The sequence below is a fragment of the Gymnogyps californianus genome, chromosome 7 (genome assembly GCF_018139145.2).
Source record: "Gymnogyps californianus isolate 813 chromosome 7, ASM1813914v2, whole genome shotgun sequence".
In the NCBI taxonomy this organism is placed as follows: Eukaryota; Metazoa; Chordata; class Aves; order Accipitriformes; family Cathartidae; genus Gymnogyps; species Gymnogyps californianus.
Window position 1 is genome coordinate 42,752,069 of NC_059477.1, and position 18,729 is coordinate 42,770,797.

General features: G+C 44.6%; 1 protein-coding gene across 5 annotated transcripts in view; it reads left to right on the forward strand.

Moving 5' to 3' along the window:
• The window catches only part of FMNL2 (formin like 2), a 152,213-nt gene that overhangs the window by 87,684 nt on the left and 45,800 nt on the right, over window positions 1–18,729 (forward strand). For all 5 annotated transcript variants that reach the window (XM_050900222.1, XM_050900226.1, XM_050900223.1 and 2 more), the window contains exons 3-6: window positions 3,697–3,777; window positions 7,261–7,337; window positions 9,443–9,526; window positions 11,187–11,339. In XM_050900222.1, coding sequence (XP_050756179.1) covers window positions 3,697–3,777; window positions 7,261–7,337; window positions 9,443–9,526; window positions 11,187–11,339 — 395 coding nt within the window. The remainder of the gene's footprint in view (window positions 1–3,696; window positions 3,778–7,260; window positions 7,338–9,442; window positions 9,527–11,186; window positions 11,340–18,729) is intronic.

Consider the following 18,729-nt stretch of genomic DNA (forward strand, 5'->3'; position numbering starts at 1 on the left):
AGTGGTTCTTGGTCACTTGTTAGAGACGAGCATTGCTGGTATCTGCTGTTCATGGATAATGTCTTTAAAATCCTTCAACCCAAATAATTCCACTATACAGTAATGAGCAGCATCTTTTTTAATGAAGTCGCTGTAGAGATTATTACATAAATACATAATTACAGCTAGGTTTTAAGAAAACAAACAAAAACATATAGTATCTGCATCGCAGACTATGAAATGTGCTCGTTGAGTCTCTTTGAGCATTTAATTTTGAAGACTTGAGATATTAAAACTGGCAGTTAGGAAAAGCTCCTGTCACTTTAGCAGATGATGGCTGATTAGTTAGTGAGAGAAATAAATCCATAAGGGTAAAATAGCTTCTCTGGAGGATTAGACTAAACACAGCCGAGCTACATTGGCATGAGAGAACCCCCCAAAAAGGGGAGGAATAAATAGGAGAGCTAACGTGGAGCCTTGTTAGTCTGGGACTGTGCTGTCAGGAGGAGCAGGCTCCTGCCGTGCCTGCTGCTTGCTGGCGCTCTCACGTCGCCCACCGTTCTTCAGGAGTGGACCTTCAGCTTGGTGCTCCACCACTTCGCTCCGTCCCTTGCAGATGCAAAGAATAATATTTGGACATGGTTATCAAGTGGCACAGTGAAAACACTTCTACCTTCGTAGTTTTTTGTAGAGAAGGACATGGTTATTCAAATGCTATAGTGTCTCTGGAGCTGATATAAAACTGTTGAGGGAAAATGAGAAATGGTGGTGGTCTCCAAGGTCCAGATACCTCTATTAACTCTTTACTAGTCTACAGAGGGCCAGATTCTCATTTACAGCAAAGTGTGCTTTTTTGTCTGTCTGCCAGTGTGAAGAAGTTCTAAAATGGGTTAATGGATGGAAATCACTTCTAAATAACTTATATTTATGCCCGCTGTAAAGCCACAGTATCCTGAGGGGGCTGTAAGTCTGACTGAGAAACTGGCCTAACAGTGTCCTGTAAAAAGTGCAAAAATTAAGCAAGCAGTTAGGGTAGTTTGAATATTGACATCTTATTCTTTTGACTGATTTATTTTATGTGCTTTTATATTTTTGTTTTTAATTTTTCCACTTCCTTTAAAGCCCCTGTCAAGGTCTGTGGGTGTTCCTGCTTCCATTTTCCGGAGAGCTGGATGCTAGGGCTTACCATTGCACACCTCTCGGGATGTGGCAGATGATTTCTGCTTGTGCCGCTGGAGCTGTGTGATGGAGCCCTGGCACATCGTGCCAAACCCTGTCTGTAGCTCCGTGCATCTGTCTCGTGCATCTGTCTTTCCCGACACACTGGTAGCAGTTCCAGTTAGCAGCAAATTTAACTACAAGGGTGTGAAAAGGACTGTCTGACCCGTGGGGGCCGGCTGAGACGAGACTGGCTGCAAGCGTCTGTGCCTGTAGAGCCGAGAGGAAGCCATGGCGGTGGGCATGGTGCTGGGGGAGGATGGAGCAGGACAGACACTGTTGGCATCACTTTGGCCAGAGAGGAACTGGCAACGAAGAACTTTGCATTTTCTGAACTGTTTTTTAGATAAAAAGGAAATGCCAATTCCAGGACTGTGTTTGGCCTGTACACGTGAAGGTGCATGGAAAAAAAATTCTGGTTGTAAAAGAGGAAAGAAATGTCTGCTCTGTGTCTTACAGAGCTCTCGCCCAGGGCTGATGGACCACAGAGCAGACTTTTTAGTTCATTTTTTCCTGCTGACCATGATGACTTAGTTTTTTTTACAGCATGCAGCAAGATAATAACAGGAACAACTTTTGGTGTTCAGACAGTACGTTCTGGTGACTGGGCAGCAGTGTCCTATTCATTATGAAATAACTTTCAGATAATGTAGTCAAAATTGCATCCTGACCTAATAAAGGGAGGTTTCAGATATCAGTTATTAAATGTGAAATTTCAGGAGGAAATTGGTATGAGATCTTTCCTCAAGGGAAAGGGCAGAATAGTTTAAAATTCTTCCAAGATACAAATAGTATCAGAACTTTTGGTAATGCTCTTAACAGGTTTGAACACAGCATACTCCTCGCAGAACAATTCGTGTTTCACAGCAGCTTTGTAGGATAAATTTCAAGCTGGCCGTGCAACTGGTAAAAAAGCAAGCAAAAATCAAGCTGCTCTCAGAATACAAACCTTGCAGACCTTGTATTTCTCATCAAAATCTTTAATTTAGTTCTGAATGTGGCTGATGCTGGATTGCAGATCAAGTGTCCCCCTGTAAGGTTAGGCGTTGGGAAACCTTCAGAGGGAAATGGGTCTCGAAGGCAGGTCGGAATTTCTTGGCACTGGACTAGCAGCAGGTGAGTGAGATGTGGAGGGGAAATCAGGCACGCTGCTGGTGTACGACAGAAAGCAGGAAAGCAGGCATGGGTAGTGAGATGTTTTACACGGGTAAAGCCCACAATCACAGGAACCTGCCTTCCTCCATGTCCTGAGGTTGGTAAGACTCCAGCCTTAGCGGGGAGGAGAGGCACGTGGTGGTTCCCAGGCTTTCCCAGTGGGATGGGGATGGGCGTCTGGTCCATAATTTCTCTGGTAAGTGTAACGGTGGCCTCGGTAGCACTTGCTGGCTTGCTTCCCACCACGCTGGAGATCCCTCCGCTCTGCCCTCGTGTGACACAGGGGCGGAAGAAAACCCTCCAAATCGCTGGGAGCCCTGGGTGGCTGGGACAGGCTCAACCACCAGTGCTCTCCCCATGCGAGCGGTGCTGGTAGAAAATGGTGCAGGGAGCGGATCGCAAGGCATGATGAGCGTGTTGGTGCTCAAGCGTTGTGTTGATGTAGGAAGCGGGATGCCACTGTGATTGGGTGTATTTACGTAGAATAAACAAGCCCTCCTGTGTGGTGGCTGGGTAGGGCTGGTAACGAAGTCTGCATCGTTACTGCCAGGAGAGGTGGCCAGCCTTGTGCGTGCTTTGTAATGGAAATAAAGACCAGGACGAGCTGAACTCACCATGGCCCAAATACTGTGTAATCACTTTGTGCCGGTGGCGGGGAGGCTTTGCCTGTGCCCGTGTGGCACTCCTGCCTCGCCGGTCCAGTGCCTGTCCCTGTAAACGGGAACCTGCAGTAAGGGATGGGCTGGGAGCTGGTGGGCCGCTTACAAAGACAATCCAATTTAATATCATGGAGTTAAAATATTACCTGTTTATTGCTAACATACTACTCTTGCATTCATTTTTCTGGAATTGGAACAATGAAATGATGAGAATTCTCCCATGACTAGACCATGCGGTGTTTTTAGGCTTGTTCCAAGTGATAAAAAAGGTGTCTTGGCTTTTGCAGTGATGGCTTTCAGTCAAACATGGACATATGTCCGCTCTTCTAAGGCTTCTCTTTCCTCTCAGTACTCCTGGCTGGCAGAAACCCTGTTATTTCAGATGCGTGTGTTTGTATGTGCAACTAAAATTCAAAATTGTCATTGAATATGTAACGTATATTTTTGTGTCCTATATAAATATCAAATTTCAGAATATCAAGATACATGTAAATATATTTTATTTGCATGCATATTGTATATGCATAGATTATATACTTATGAATATAAGGTGTGTACATATAAAACTATATTATAAATATATACTGTTTAAATATATATGTGTGTGCATCCATTTTATATATATAGTAAGTAAATATAGAAGATGTTATAAAATGGCTGATGTTTATTCTTGTATCCTTTGCAGGAAAGATTTCAAGTGAAGAATCCTCCACATACATACATCCAGAAGTTGAAAGGCTATCTGGACCCGGCTGTAACCAGGAAGGTGAGGAGCGTCCTGTTTCCTCTCACTCGTTCCTCGGCGAGGATGGTCCCGGGGTCCGGGTTCCTTCCTGCCTTTGTGTAAAAGGCCCCGTAAAAGTCTCTGAGAAGAGTCTCGGAGATGTAACAAAGTGCAGAGAGAAGCAAAGAGACATTGGAAAGACGCTGCGGTTTTCGCAGCTCAGAAAGGAGAACAGATGTTGCAAAGAAAAGGACCATCTGACACATGAAACAACTTGTTTTAATAACTTTAGCTTCAAGAAATAGTCTGACAGATTATCACTGAGCTGTACTCTAGGCCTGACTTTTCATGTGGGCAGTGCTGGTGGTGAATAAAACCTCTGTCAGATGGCACTTTTCTCACCCATGTGAAGGGGATGTTGAACTTTTGAGTCCTTTTCTCTGAGCGTTTGCATGACAGACGTTCAGTACAGCTGGCACAGTTCACCTCTCGCTTGCAGTCTCATCTGAGGTTTCACAGTTGTGAAGTAAAGACGTAACCTGGGGTGTATTTACATGGCAGAGCCTCATCCCTCCTTCCGCATATTATTTTGTCCAAAATAGTGTGGTAATCACTCATGAAAGACTCAGGCACTTCACTTGGCCTTTCATGTGAACATCATGCATCCCTGAATGTGGCTTGTGTACCGGCATGTATTTGTGGCTGGTTCTGATATTTCTGCACCGTTCTGATGGGCTTAGTAACAGCCTCCAGGATTTTAGAATAACAGTAAACCTACATCCCATTTAGAGGACTGTCGCTGGACCTTTGGTATTTAACCGATTTGGATATCGGCTCATATCCTGTGTTGCTAGTTATAATAGCCTTTAAAACAAAACAAAACAAAAAAAGGCAGCGAGAGCATAGCAGATCCTGCCGTTGACTGGCTCTGCCTTGTCCTCAACAATCGCTGCTTTGTGTTGCCGTACAATTAGCTGAGGTTGGTGCCCTGTGGTAAAATACGTATCCTGACACAGGGCTTCCAGGCCGGGGCCGGCTCCAGCCGCAGCAGAGGTGTACCTCTGTCCCTGCAAAAGGCGAGGGGCAAACACTGGGTACCCTGTGCTTCCAGCGCGCCGTTGCTAGCTCGTGTCTTCAAGGCTGCAGTAATATCTTCTGACAGTGCTTCTCTTGTTGGAGGCTCTGACAAGGAGTAGGAAACCATTTAGTAGGAAACCTTTAAATTTGCCTGTAGCTGATTATAGGTTTTTTTTAAAAAAATGGTGAACAGGGGTCTTTGTGTTTTTCTCCTGAAGGGTTTTTGAAATTCGTTTAGTGTTTGGCTTTGCTCTGTGGTTACTCCGTGGGCACACATTGAAGCCTTTCTTATCCTAATACCACTATAAGAGTCCCATGACAAATGACAAAACTGAAGGAGCCTAAAAATAACTCCATTGAGTTCCTCTCTTTTGTTGCGTTATTCTGTATCACCAGCAGCCTTTCCTCAGCTTGGGCTGCGAGGCGGAAAGATTTACAAATCGGCTTCTGGACGGACGTGCGATATTGTGGGGAGAGCTCATCTTACCAGGATTATTGCTATAATTGAGGTGGTGTCAGCGTTTTTGCTGATGATCCCCAGTGTGGCCAAGAGAAGGTGGCTCCAAACGCTGCTGCAAAATGTGTGGTTCCGCTTGTAATTGGAGTCATAATAGCTCTTCCCGGGAAAACAATTGCTTTTCGTCTGAGCTGAATTTTGAAACAGGAAAATGAAAGTGTTGAAATTACACATTTTTAAAGAAATTGCAGTTTGGTGGCTCCTAGAGCCCAGCAAAGCACCGAGCTGGTTCATTGCTCTCTGCCGTGGTTGCAAAGAGCAGCCTGGCCTCGCTGGGGGATGACGGTCCCGTGTGGGGCATGTGGGAAAGTGCTGCCTATTTCTGCCATGCCCTCCCACCCCAGTCTCCTCTCTGCCTCTTGCTACATCAGTATTTTACCTTTACTTCTAGAGAGGCGAAGTTTTATATTGCTTGCATTTATATTGTGTAAACTCTCTCGGGAGAGAAGGCACTGTGTTTTTGTACTCTGAGCTAATTAACTGAGGTCCAAAGAAACTGTATATCTGATCTCAACTAGCTGTTTCAAAGTAAAAATTAATAGTGCCTTGTGTCTACTAGGACTTTACAGTGAGACATCTATTTCAGTCTGCCAGTGGCTTTCTGAGCTGGGATTTAGTCTTACCTCAGGTAAGCCAGTGGTGCTAACCAGCATGTGATAAAACCCTGGTGAAAAAGGCAGCTGATAATTTTCACATAGGTCAGCAAGGCAAGGTAAATCCTATCCTTTCATCATCTTTGCCTCAATAAATAAACTCATGAGAATTATTAACTGCCAAGTAGTCCCCTTGATTTCATTGTGGGTTTATTGTGGTGCACTGAGAACAAACCCTTTTCCCCCTAGTATTCAGAGCATAGTCCTACTTGCAGCAGCATTGCTTGCGTCCTGAACACTTATAAGCCCTTTCCAAACACATCAAGTCTGTGTGTGTGATAAGTGATGACCAAGCTGGTTGTTAAGTACTGCAATTCCAAGATGATTATCGTTGTCCATCCACTTCTGCTCTCATTTACCTTGTTCACAAATGAGAATTTACCAAAACAACTGCTCCAGAGTAATTTATCCAGCTGTTTTAGTACATTTCCATGGGCAGGGAGCAGCAGGCAGGAGAGAAGACGACAGTCTTTCTCCAGCTGGGAGAGGAGGAGGCATCGCTGGCTCGCTCTGTCTGCACACTGAAGGTAGCCTTGGTGTAAGCTGGTTTTGCAGAGGATGGAGAGGAGCTGCTTGACTGGACTCGAGACGCGTCAGTGTGCATTTAGAGGTCTTCTGCCGTGACCGGTGCCTGCTTTGAGCCGTGAAGTGGGGCTCTCACTGCGTCCCAGTGAGGTTTTGCCAGGTCGGCCTTTCTCCTCCCATATGGAGATGACACAAAACCTCATCTCCTTTCTGCTGCAGTGTTTTACTTCTGCCATTTTATGGCCTTTTCCTAGCATCTAATTTTGCAGATACAATTTAGCATGCACAAATTATTAAAGCGTGCAGATGGCAGCACATGCGTATTTCATTATTGGCTCATGTCCACAGGTTTGGTAATTATACAGAAATCATGGCAGGTTTTTTGGTGTGGGTGTAAAGTCGCGAAAGCGAGATTAAGGCACCAGGCTGAGAATGAAGCCCAAATGCTGTAGTTCTCAATGGAGAGTTTGATACTAAAACAAAGCTTGTATTGTAAAGAAATGTTTATTTATCTACAGGCTTTTAATGTTCTTAATCCTGGAAACTCAAAAATGTGCATGGGAACAGAAGCTGTTTTTCTGAGTATGTTTTTGTTGACTGCTGGACTATTGTTGTTGCATTCCTCAGGATTTAGAGGGATTCTCAGTTTACCTTAATGTTTTATTTATTCATTCTGCACTGCGTGAGATGTTGATTTTTTTAATAGCATCACATGAGTCTAATTGTTATTTTTGCCTGCTCACTCAATTACAGAAATTCAGAAGACGAGTCCAAGAGTCTACTCAAGTACTCAGAGAACTGGAAATTTCTTTAAGAACAAATCACATTGGGTAAGAATTTTTATGACCTCTGGTCTAAGATTTTTTTTTTTACATCTACTGATGGATGTCTTTGAGAAAATATCTCTTTGCGTGTCAAGCAGTGATACCACTTGATTGATCGTTAAAGCCTGAAGAGCTCAGTTAAGGGATAGCTGGGCATCTCAGGAGAATAATTCAGCTTTAATCCTTTCATGATAGGGTTCATCCACATCTCTGTGAAGGCTGCGAAAAGATTGCAGTCAACTTCTGCTCACCCTAAGTCAATCAGAGCTGGAGTGAGCATGATTATATCTAGAATAGTAATAGTATTGCAGCTATAAATATATATATTAAAAAATCCCATGCTGTTTTATAGCTTTAACACGATGCAGTTCATGAAGCCTGGCTGTGAGTAACGTTACCAGGATTTTACTTCCACAAAGCAGAAAATTCCTCTCAAATAGCAAAAGTAAAGGAATCACCAGAGACTTAGTTTTTTTATTGAACATGCTGTTCCCATCCGTGTTTCCACTGGTCTCACCTCTCTGCTTTGGGTCTCGGGACCAGAAGCCGGTTCAGCACTGGTACATCAGCCAGGAAGTTTTCTTCAGCGTTTTGTTTCATGATCACACACGGTGTCCAGCTCAATTACATCGATTTTACAGGATGCTGCTCTTATTTTGAGGAAACAAGGGTGTTTTTAACTGTGGGAGGAATAGCCGTTCTCTCTCTCTGGGAGCTGGCTCCCCAGCGTGGCATGCATGGACAGCGTGCATGGCAGTGGGGGACCCTCCTGCAAGCTGCACCGTCGCAAATATTTCCAACAAACTTCTCCCATACCCCTGCTCTGCCTCCTGCTATGTCTTCCCTCGTTTTCCAACACAAAGGATTCCCCACCAAAGACTTAGGCCATCCGAAGCATGACACTCTGCAGATTTATGATGGCTCACGAGTGCGCAGAAGGAACCGTGATGGTGCACCAGCTAAATAAAAGAGGCTGACAAGACCAATGTTTATTTATTTGGTTCACTTGGCTGAACGATGTGTTTCAAAATACGTTTTATAAAAATGCCAGGTTGTTTATTTTAGCAGGTAAACAGCAAAAGGTTTAAAGCCTGAAGACTAGAATAACTCAGACGTAATGAATTCCCGCTCTGCTGAGAGCAGGGGAACCATAGCTGTGAGGCCCCAGAGGCAGAGGAGCCCGGAGCCCCAGTTCCCTCCCTGGGTCCCCACTCGTTCCAGTGGCACCTAACCCACTCCGGGTGGGGTTTCGGCTGCCCCAGTTGGAGTTGGGAGGAGAGCTGAGCTGGGGCTGTGCTGAGGCTCCTTGCTTGCCTGGGTTTGCTGCCAGATGGATGGATTTTCAAACTTTACTTGGCATTTTTGAGTTTTTGAAAGCTTTGGAAGATAATAGACTTTTCTGAATTGCAGATTATTTTGCATAACTCTCAGGGGCCAAAATTCACAGTAGCAGGTTAACACCTTTTAAAAAGAGAAGGCAAAATTACTGTTAAATGTACATCCAGGATGTCAGATTACCCTTTTGCTGGTCTATATGCTTTTAAAGACTGCTAGAGACCAGGATGTGACAAAAAATTAACCAGGTCCCTGCGACTCGTGTTAGAAGGCGGCTGTAACCACTGCTTGGTGGTTTGCGCAGCAGTGTGTGCCAGAGAGGAGATGGGCCTGGGTTGGGAGCGAAGCCGGGCGGCAGCCGAGCTCCCCAGCGCACCCGTGGCCCTCTTGCAGCAACGCCGCTATGGTGGGAAAGGCACTTGCCAACTCCGGAGCTCAGTACTTAGAAGAGCAAACGTCTAGTTTCTGAGCAATGCAGAGTGCGCATAGCCGTTTTTACACTTTTTTTTTTTTTTGGTGGAATGTTTTTCCCATCATAGTGCTGCAAAAAAGCTCGTCTCAGTACATTTGTAAAGTCCTCTAAAGGACTGTTTTAAAGTCCTCTACATAATAAAGTGCATTTTTAAAAAGTCCTCTTTTCCTGAGTGAGAAAGCAAAATTTTGCTCAGCAGTGCTGCCTTTCCTGCAATGGATCTGTCTCTAGTTTATCTGACAAGAATTCCAGTAACTGCACAAAGCCCATGAAATGCTCTGATGTCTAATGATTTTTCTAACAGATGGGTCAGGGAGTTCCTGAATGAAGAAAACAAAGGCCTGGATGTTCTGGTGGAGTACTTGTCGTTTGCACAGTATGCAGTCACGTAAGTAAGACATGCCTGGTACTCTCTGGGCTTGCAAGGCAAAGCAAGAATCCTGCCATCTCTGCAGAGCAAGAGAGGGAAATGCCAGGGCAGATGCTCAGCTTTCCCTGTAGCAGAGCCTTCCTGCTAGTAGCTTGGTACAGTACTATGCACGTACCTTAGAGCAGAGAAAATGGTAACGTTAGTCCAAAACTATTGTATCGTAATGTTTTGCAGAGAAAAAAAAAGCCTAAGTTTAAGCCTTGAGATTCTTTATCTCTAAGAGTGTACTGACATATTTTTTAGCTTTGGCCTGTAACCATCTTAGGGGTACCGTGCAAAAAACATTCAACAAATGTGTGGAAGCATGCAGGCTTCGTTAGAAATAGGCTTGCAATTAGTGCCCAACCCCAAGGCATTATAATACTGCCTACCATGTTCAAAGCAACATCCACACATGAGCCGCTTCTCACAAGGCTCCTGGCAAACAAAGTTGTCCGCATCCTGTGCAGTAGATCTGCTGCAAGACAACAGTAGGAATTTCAAGGTGATTTTGCAAGTTGGGAAGACTACAAAACAAGCTTTTTCAATTCTGACGTCTGGTTAGTTGGGAGTCAGATGTAGTCGTTTATTTAATAAATCATTAAAGGTACTCTATTAAAACAAATTGGGAAAAAATCAGCTTCTATTAGTCATTATATCACACAATTTGAAATAGATGTTCAGCTGAGGATTTTTTGTATATCCACAGGCTTTCATCCAGGATATTGTAGCAGTAGATTTGTGTATAAAAGTGTATGAAAAGAAGCGGTAGGTTAAAGATACTGTTGTAGTTAGGAACTCAAGCTGAGTAGAGTTGATATTTTATTTTTAGAGAAGATGCCATCAGATGTATGTATATCGTCGCACAGAAAAGAGATTTTTGGTGGGGTTGCAGTAAAATTAATGAAGGAAAATTATATGTTTTAAGATGTTACTAACACTGGAAAAAACGGTGCACAGCAAAAAGAAGTGTTTGTATAAAGACTTTCTTCCTAAAATTATACAAATGTACGCAAGTTAGGTTGCTGGGTTTTTCCCCTCTCTAACGTGGTAAACATGAGTAATAACCTCAAAAGCTGTAAGGGGAACAAGCAATTTTTGCTTGAAAGAGCAGTACAATGGGCAATGAGTCAGAAATCAAAGAAAATCTGTAATGATTATGGTAATATATTACATATGCTGGGAGATTCATGAGGGCCAACAAGGCAGTATAAATACTCGGTCACATATTGATGGAGGAAACTGAATTAGTACTTGCACAAGATACTTATTGAAATAAAATGGAGACAGCTTTAAGCATTCCCCCTCTTTCCTTCAAGGCAGGGTTATTCATCAGCAAAGCAGCCAATGTTGTATTTACTGTACGCTGAAGTAGAATAATACGTAGCTGTTTGATCCTTCTGAAATTGTACGCTCGTGTGGTCAGTTGCTCCCTTTGTCAAGGCCCAAATTTGCTGGAGTATGCATTTGAAGCTCGCACCGAATTGCAGCCGAAGGGAAGTTAGCCTGCATTGCTTTCTTCCTTTCTTTTTTGTAATCTTTTGGGACCTACTGAAATCTGCAGATGTTGAACAGAAAGGAAAATGCTATGTGCATCTTTTCTGTCTAACCTGGCGTTGGAATTTCTATTTCCTTTCAGGTTTGACTTTGAAAGTTTGGAGAACAATGTGGAAAACTCGATGGACAAGTCCAAACCTTGGAGCCGATCTATTGAGGACCTGCACAGAGGCAGTAATTTACCCTCGCCTGTTGGCAACAGCATTTCCCGCTCTGGCAGACATTCGACTTTACGGTAAGGCATTTAATCAGGCAGTGGGTGACCTGCAAACAGCGAGTGCCCAAGTGAGAAGAGTCAGTATGGTTTTCCAATTAGAATATTTTTCATCTTCCCTCTTTCCGCAGTGTAAACTTGACATATATAGGAAATGTGTCATTGTACTGATGGTTTTGAGGTGGAAAGAAGTGCTAAGCTAGTAACACGGGGCAGCATTACACAGCAATTGAGGAAGAGACAAGAATAACTCTGCCTCCCTTTCCAATGGCAGAATGATCTAAGGATGCATGATACGTTTCCATCAGGTACAATGTGGCTTGCACAGAGGAAGCAATTCCTCTTCTCCAAAATGTATCTCAGGATTTCCATGGACCCAGCCAGTCTGGGGCTCTGATCTGGTGTCTCATCCAAAAAGGTCTCTTCTAGCAGCACATTCCTTCCATGCTGCTGTGAACAAGATTTTTTTTTTTTTTTTGAAAGGCCACTGCTGTTAATTCTAGCACCGTCCTGGGCTTTACTATGAAGTCTCTCTTTCCAAATACTGGGTTTTTTGGTTTTTGGTTTTTTTTGTTTTGTTTTGTTTGTGGAAAAGGCAACTCTGTTACATTCCTTTGATGCTTCACAATTATAAAACGTACTAAACACCATCTTTAGACTAGCAGTACTGTTACCTCGGGGCACAGCTCAGAGTGCTGAATGCTTTTTGACTTGTTTTGGCTTTTATGGAGTTTTGTTACATAGTACTGTGAGCACAGAAGAGTCCAAAAAAGATGGAGCCAGTGAGGACTTGCAGCTTTTTCCTACATCTTCCAGCAGAGGTTCAGTTTTGGTTTGTCAGTCAAAGGTAATGTTGGCTCTTTAGTTGATGGTAAGTGAGTGCCGTCCACCTACAGCCTGAGTGATAGCGGATGTCATACCTGGAGGATGTAGTTCACAGACATCAGGCAGTGGAGAGGAGGAGACAGACACACAGTTCTGGTAAAGAAATACAGGCTGTGGAATGCAGCAAAATCACTTGACCAGTTGATTTTTTTTTTTTTTTTTTAAATGTTGCAAATGTGTTCTTAGTGTTTTTGGTTTTCTTTGATCTTTAACTACTATGGCAGAGAAATGGTAGAGTCTTGTGCTTGCAGGAGGATGTCTGATTCTGCTCTCTGTCTTTGGGAGGCATGCTTATGGTTAGTTACACTAGAAATGCAGAATTCAGGTATATATGACATGTCTCTTACATTTTTTCTCTTCATTTCCTTCCATCCTTTTTCCTTTTTCACATCCCCCTTTATTCCTTACCTTTTTTATTTTCCATTTCAATGTCTCCTTCCTTGCATCCTTCATTCCCCGCCCTCTTTTAAACGCTCTTCTCCAATTCTCTCGCATCCTTCCCTCCTCTGCTCTCATCCGCCTTTCACATACCATCAGATTGGTTTCTCTGCCTGAGCAACTTCAGTTCAAACGCTGCCAGAGCTGCTTTTCAGCCAACTGCCTCTGGAGCGGCTTCACTTTGCGCTCTGCTGATGAGGCTTCGAGCCGGAAGATCTCGTAAGTCCCAGGTGCAAGGTTACACGCAGCACGGGCTGTTGCAGGGCATGGGAGCCGCGTGGCTAGCACTGCTCCTCATGCCTTATAATCTGGTAATCATACGTCTTGGTAAAGCGACCGCCTGAGCATCGGGGGAGTTTTCAGCCTCCAAAACGCGTGGTTATCACATTATAACTTCAAAGTGTAGTTTGCTTCCGTAGAGTGGGATTTTCTGAAAGAAAATAAAATGTGTTTTACTTTGAAACAAGATACTAGTTTTCTTGATCGTATTGCAAATAGTATTATTAGTTTCATACCTAAGACATAGAGCCCTTAGTCATTGTCCATGTTATTTCATCTTTTTTATTACAAATAGAGACTTCACTCATGTCCAAAACTGGCACAGAAATGTAACCTAGTACAGTGTTTTTCAGCCAATGCCCCCTCCTGCCTGCAGAGCCATCTTTGTACCGGGGCAGCTTCGGCAGAAACTGTCCAGCATTTAAGTGGAATTAGCATCTTTGGTTTGTGTTTCATAAAAAAAAAAAATATTCTGTGTTTTAAAATGTGTATTTTTTCAATAGCTGGGGACTATGTGTATTAAAAAAAGCAAAAGCTAAAAGTGCATGGGAAGTTTTTAAGAAAGTTTCTTTTGTATAATTAGTAAATATTGGTTAACTGAAACAGAATCTTTTCCTGCGAACAAGCTAGGTGCTGATCAGATGAGGAGGGTGTGCAGGATGGCGTTTCTGGTCAAAACCAGGAGATTCCTGCCCCGTCGCTGGGTAGACAATGTGTCTGGGACATGCAGAGACCCAGGCCGTAGGTTCTTCTGTGTGGAAGCTCCTCTTCTGTCTTTGTTATGGAAACCATTAAAATGGAGAGAAAGGAAGAAGCGGTCCTCCCTCTTGGATGAAAAAGGAGAAGTCTGACAATCTTAACAGGGTAATTTAAAATTCAGGAGCTGGACTCATCCCTGCAATGCCATAGCAGTATGAAAAATGAGAAGATTTGGCCTGGATTCCTTTTTATTAAAACAGCAAGAAGGTTTGGGGAGATGGTGTTTCGTGCCAGCTTTAACACCGTTTTTTCTCATTTTTGGTGCCTGTATGGCAGTGTCGTGGCACCAGCTCTCCTGCCTGTCCTCAGGGTTCAAGAGCAGTAAACCTGCGGTAGCCCTCAGAACCCTGTACGGTCCCAGCTGATGTGTGCTGCACACATTTAATGATAGCAAAAGGAATAGGAGGTAAGCACAAAGCAACACTAGGAAGTACTGGCAGGGTCATACCCCTTGCAGGCTTGCAAACGATGCGGCTCCATCGTAGTGAGCAGTTCCCTTGCAACCAGCCAGGGCAAGCTTGCTGCGGTGTGAACTCACCCGGCGGTGACGTGGGCGCGGAGGCTTTCTGTCTGCTCGTTTGCGTGGCTGAGGCTATCCATTTCTAACTGTGACTTTAACTGGCTTCCCGTAGCTCTTTTTAGTAGTGCTAAACCCTGCCAATTCCCTGCTCACTGGGTTTCCTTGGCAACTGAGGTTTTTTTTTTTTTTTAAGAGGAGGCACAGGGATTTGGGAAGCAAACACCAAAATGAGGGCAGAAGGATAAAAACGAGGATGAACCTTTGGGGATTTTATTGCTGCTTTTTTGGGGAGAAAGAGCATTACTTTCACATGAGAGTCATACTCTCCTGTCAGATAAATATTAATGCAGACTTTGTAGTGTCCCAGCCCATTAGAAATTCCCTTTCTTCCGAGTCAAATACTTCAGTTTTTATGTGGATTGAACTGAGAAACTTCATTTCTTTCTTCAAAATCTGTGGAGTCCGTAATGAGAGAGCGATTCAGGCAAAAGTATCTTAATCCATAAATGGACTTTGAATACATTCAATAATTGGACTCAAATTTAATGCTGCTTTGTATGCTACAATGATTTAATTTGGACTTTGTCATTAACACTCTCACTGCTCAGGGACCAGCTGACTTTGTCATCATAATTTTTGTCATAAACTTGCTAATTTAATGGAGTATATTTTTGAGCAGCCAGTTGTCGATCTTGTGATTCTTCTGGTTTCTCTGCCTGAAGACCATGATTTTTACAAACCTCGGACAGGCATTAGTCAGGCAGTGGTGTGTCTGGCAGCTGAGGGTAGCTCCAGTGCAGCGTGCACCCGTTTTCATGTAGCCTGCTTGGTGGTGTTTGTAGGTAACTGTCCTGGTCGAACTGGGTGAGAATCCCCTACAGCACCTAGCTGTGTTTGCGTACAGAGGTGAAGAAACACGCTCATTCCCTTGCTGGAAGTTACGTGGGATGTGCACGGCATGGCAGAGCTGAGCTCCACCTGGGTGTGCATTTCCATCTGTAGTCACGCACTGGCTGCGTAGCCTGGGAGGAGGGAGGGGAGACCAAAACCAGCTGTTTCGGTTTCTTTTCTCGCCTTTTTTAAGCAGCAAATACCTCCTCAGCTTTATGGAGTAATAATTTTCCCAGATTCTGTCAGATGAAAACAAAACAAGCAGGCTCAAAGTCATTTATTTTCTTGACATTTGTGGCACAAACCAGCTTTGTCACCCCTGTTTGACCTGGCAGAAAGGAGACATTTTCGGGCAGCACAGCTACCTGCTCGGCCTTCCCTTGCACGAGCGGAGGAGCTGATTGCACCTCACTGGTTTTAATGCTTATGGGGGCCACCACTGAGCACAGGCTCGTGGTCTTTCCCTCTCTGGGCCTCGTCCCCTGCAGAAGGGTGCAAGTTCAGGGTCCCCACATCCAGCAGACCCAGCTTGTAACTTGCTCTAAGAGATCAGAGAAATCCAAAGTTAGTAGGAAGCACCAAGACCTTCCTCTTCCAAAGTCCCTTTCTGTTGTCGGAAGGACATTCATAATACAAACACCACGACCTCCAAAGCAACAACAAAATTGCAGAAATGCAATCCAAAAACCACCAAACCCCAATGAAAACCAGCAGTCCCAGCCCACGCGGAGCTGGGCGAGCTGCCACGGGAGTGGTGAGGTTCACCCTGGGCTGTCCTCTGCTCTCCTTGCTCCTACTCTGAGGGAGCCAGTGTAGACAAATGAGGGCATGATATTCTTTAGCAGATAATAAGATAAAAATGATAGGAGAAACCAGTTGTAATTTGTATTCATTATTAACGCGGTGCATTAGAAGTCTACACCATTGGACTGGGCACACGTCCTCCTTTTAAGCATGAAAGTCCTCCCATTGCAGTTGGTGGAGATGGCGGGAGTTTGCGTTGAGGTTTGTGCTCACTTACCATGGTGGAAAGGGCTTTTATTTACTTTGAGTATCCCAATTTGTTGTGTAGGTGTTCTTATTATCCATCTGTGGGTCTTCAGTGTCAGTGTGAGCTGTTTTGCACCAGAAGACGCCCTTGCGTGTTGCATTTTCTAGGTCTTGGTTGTACAAAGTGCTGGATGAGTCCGGGACACACGGAACATTTTCAGCAGTTCTGGCTGATCACGTTAACAAAGTAACGTGGACGTGGGGGCGGGAGTAGTTTAGCAAAATTAATTTCTTCAGGCTGGCTGGGCTGAGTGGTCCTTTTCACCTTTCTGTAGGAGGCTGGTGGGTGAAAGCACAGCCTGGTCTCCAGAGACATCATGGCAGTGCCTTTACAAGCACCGAATTAACTAAATTGTTAACAAATTGAATAAAAATGATGAATGAGTTATTCTTGAACAGAAATGTCCTTCTGTTAGATCTGGGTGAGAAAAAACCTTAAACCGTACTGTGTATTTCAGTACAAGTTTAGCCTCGGTTTTAACGGTTGTTGGTTTTCCCACGTGGGTGCAGTGTCCCGGCTGTGGAAATGCCGGATCCTGTGTGCCTCCCCCCAGCCTCCAGCAGCAAAGGCATGAAGCTGTGGAGTAGCTCCCTCCCCACGTGTGACATCCCGTACCCACCGCTGGTGGCTGGGAGGAGGAAAGCATTACACGCTGCAGGAGCTTGCACATGGTCAGGTTTTCTGTTTCTGCTTTTTTCAGAAGTAAGGTTTTATAGTTCTTCTTTAAAGGAGGGGCAGAGGAAATAAAAGAGGAACCATCTGAATTTAATTACCAGGATAAATATACTCTTGGTGACATAATCTTTGACCTGCAGCAGACAGGAAATCAAAACCAACCATTCGTCCAGATGCTCGGATCAGCCTAATGTTTAGTAACAAGAAATGAAATAAAAGCAAAAGAAGATCATCCATTCTGGCTTGGCTCATGTTGCATAAAGGGAGGTGTTAGAGCTACTGCCAGTCTGCCCTGCCTTTAGGAAGGAAACAAATAACATCAGGGGTTGTTGCAGTTGCCACTAATACAGAGAAAGCATCTTGAGCCTTAGTTCCAGTATGCAGAGTCATCGTGAAAGAGTTTCTGTACAAAAATTCCTCATTAATTCTTGGCATTCATGTCTGTGTGAAGAAATTTGCATCTGTTGAAGGGAAGCGATCTAAATCTAGGGCAGAATCCCATCTGTGCTGGAGATATTTTCTCTGCACTGCAGCTCTTGATTGCATATTCTGTACCAGTTTCTCAGCCTAATCGTAAACTAACACGGGTGGAAGCTCTGCGAGCTGGAGGGTGTGGGCTCTGAATATCACTGATGATATCACTGAATAACACACCACCAAAGAGGGATGTGCGGGACGGTGGGGAAGGCAGGAGGACTGCTGCGGAGAGAGCCCAGAGCAAGGTGTGCAGCCTGGGGCTGGAGCTGTGTACCTGCCCTGGGGCAGAGTCCCCAGAGATGAGGGTCGTCTTGGGTTTTGGGAGGAGAACACAACAGCTACCTCTGACTTTGCCTATTTGGCTGGTCATGAGACTCCTCCAAGTGAACATCTCCAGGCTTCAAAACAGCAGTTTTCCTGCCTGTGGGCAGGTAGTGCCGTACGGGATGTCTGCAGCCCTTGTTGGGTTTCTGTGGGTCTTTTCCACCTCTTCAGAAGAGGCGAATATTGTCTCCACCTCAAACCTTCCTTTTGGTGCCTGCGTTGCTCTGCAGTACGGGGGTTTGATTAGGTGCCCGGAAAGCCGTGCAGGTAGTGAGAGGTGTAGAGGGGAGCATCTCTCAGCCTGGGAAGACTCCGTCCAGGTGGCTGGATCCCAAGCTGAATTCCCGGGGAAATCAGACCCAGCGTGCTCCAGGGTCCTGCTGCGTTGCAGAGTATCCTTGCTCCCCGATTCTGTTTCTCCTCGCTCCCCAAGCAGCTGGAAATGCCAAATTCTGGCTTTATGGTCATCTTTTATTAGTTTAAGGAGACTTGCTCCCATTTGTTACAGCTGACAAAACTCTGTCAGATGTTTAAAGGCATTCTGAAATTTAAGGAGTTGATACACCAGGCACTGAGGAAGATTTTTTTCTTCTATCAGTGGCATGATAAAGATCTAATTACTCTGCTTATTTAAAATTTAAAGGAAAATAATGTATGCAGCCTTTAGTAGTTTAAAACTGAGATAAGTCATTGTAGGAACAATCTCTGTATGACTAGAAATGACTTTTAAATCTTTTTATTGCAGTGTTTTTCATATTTAGTGAAATGAATGTATGGAAATACGCTAGCACGGTGTGGTTACACGTTCTCCAGCCAACACTGGCAGCGCTTCTGCACTTTCCAGTTCAGACTTAATGTAAGGCTCCCAGTTAAAGGTTGCACTGCTCCTCTTTTGTCTCGGGAAGGGAGGTTTGGAAGATGAACGAGACCCCGAGCGCAGGGTCTGTGTGTGGGCAGCCACCCCGTCCGTGGGGACGGAGGCAGGACGGCAGGACAACCCCGGCTGGAGCTCCTTGGCAAGCCCCATTCCCACCAGGAGCAGCCAGACAGTGTCGTGGAGCCCAGGGGCAAGGTGCAGTGCAGCACCCCATCCAAAGTGCTCGTGGTGGCTT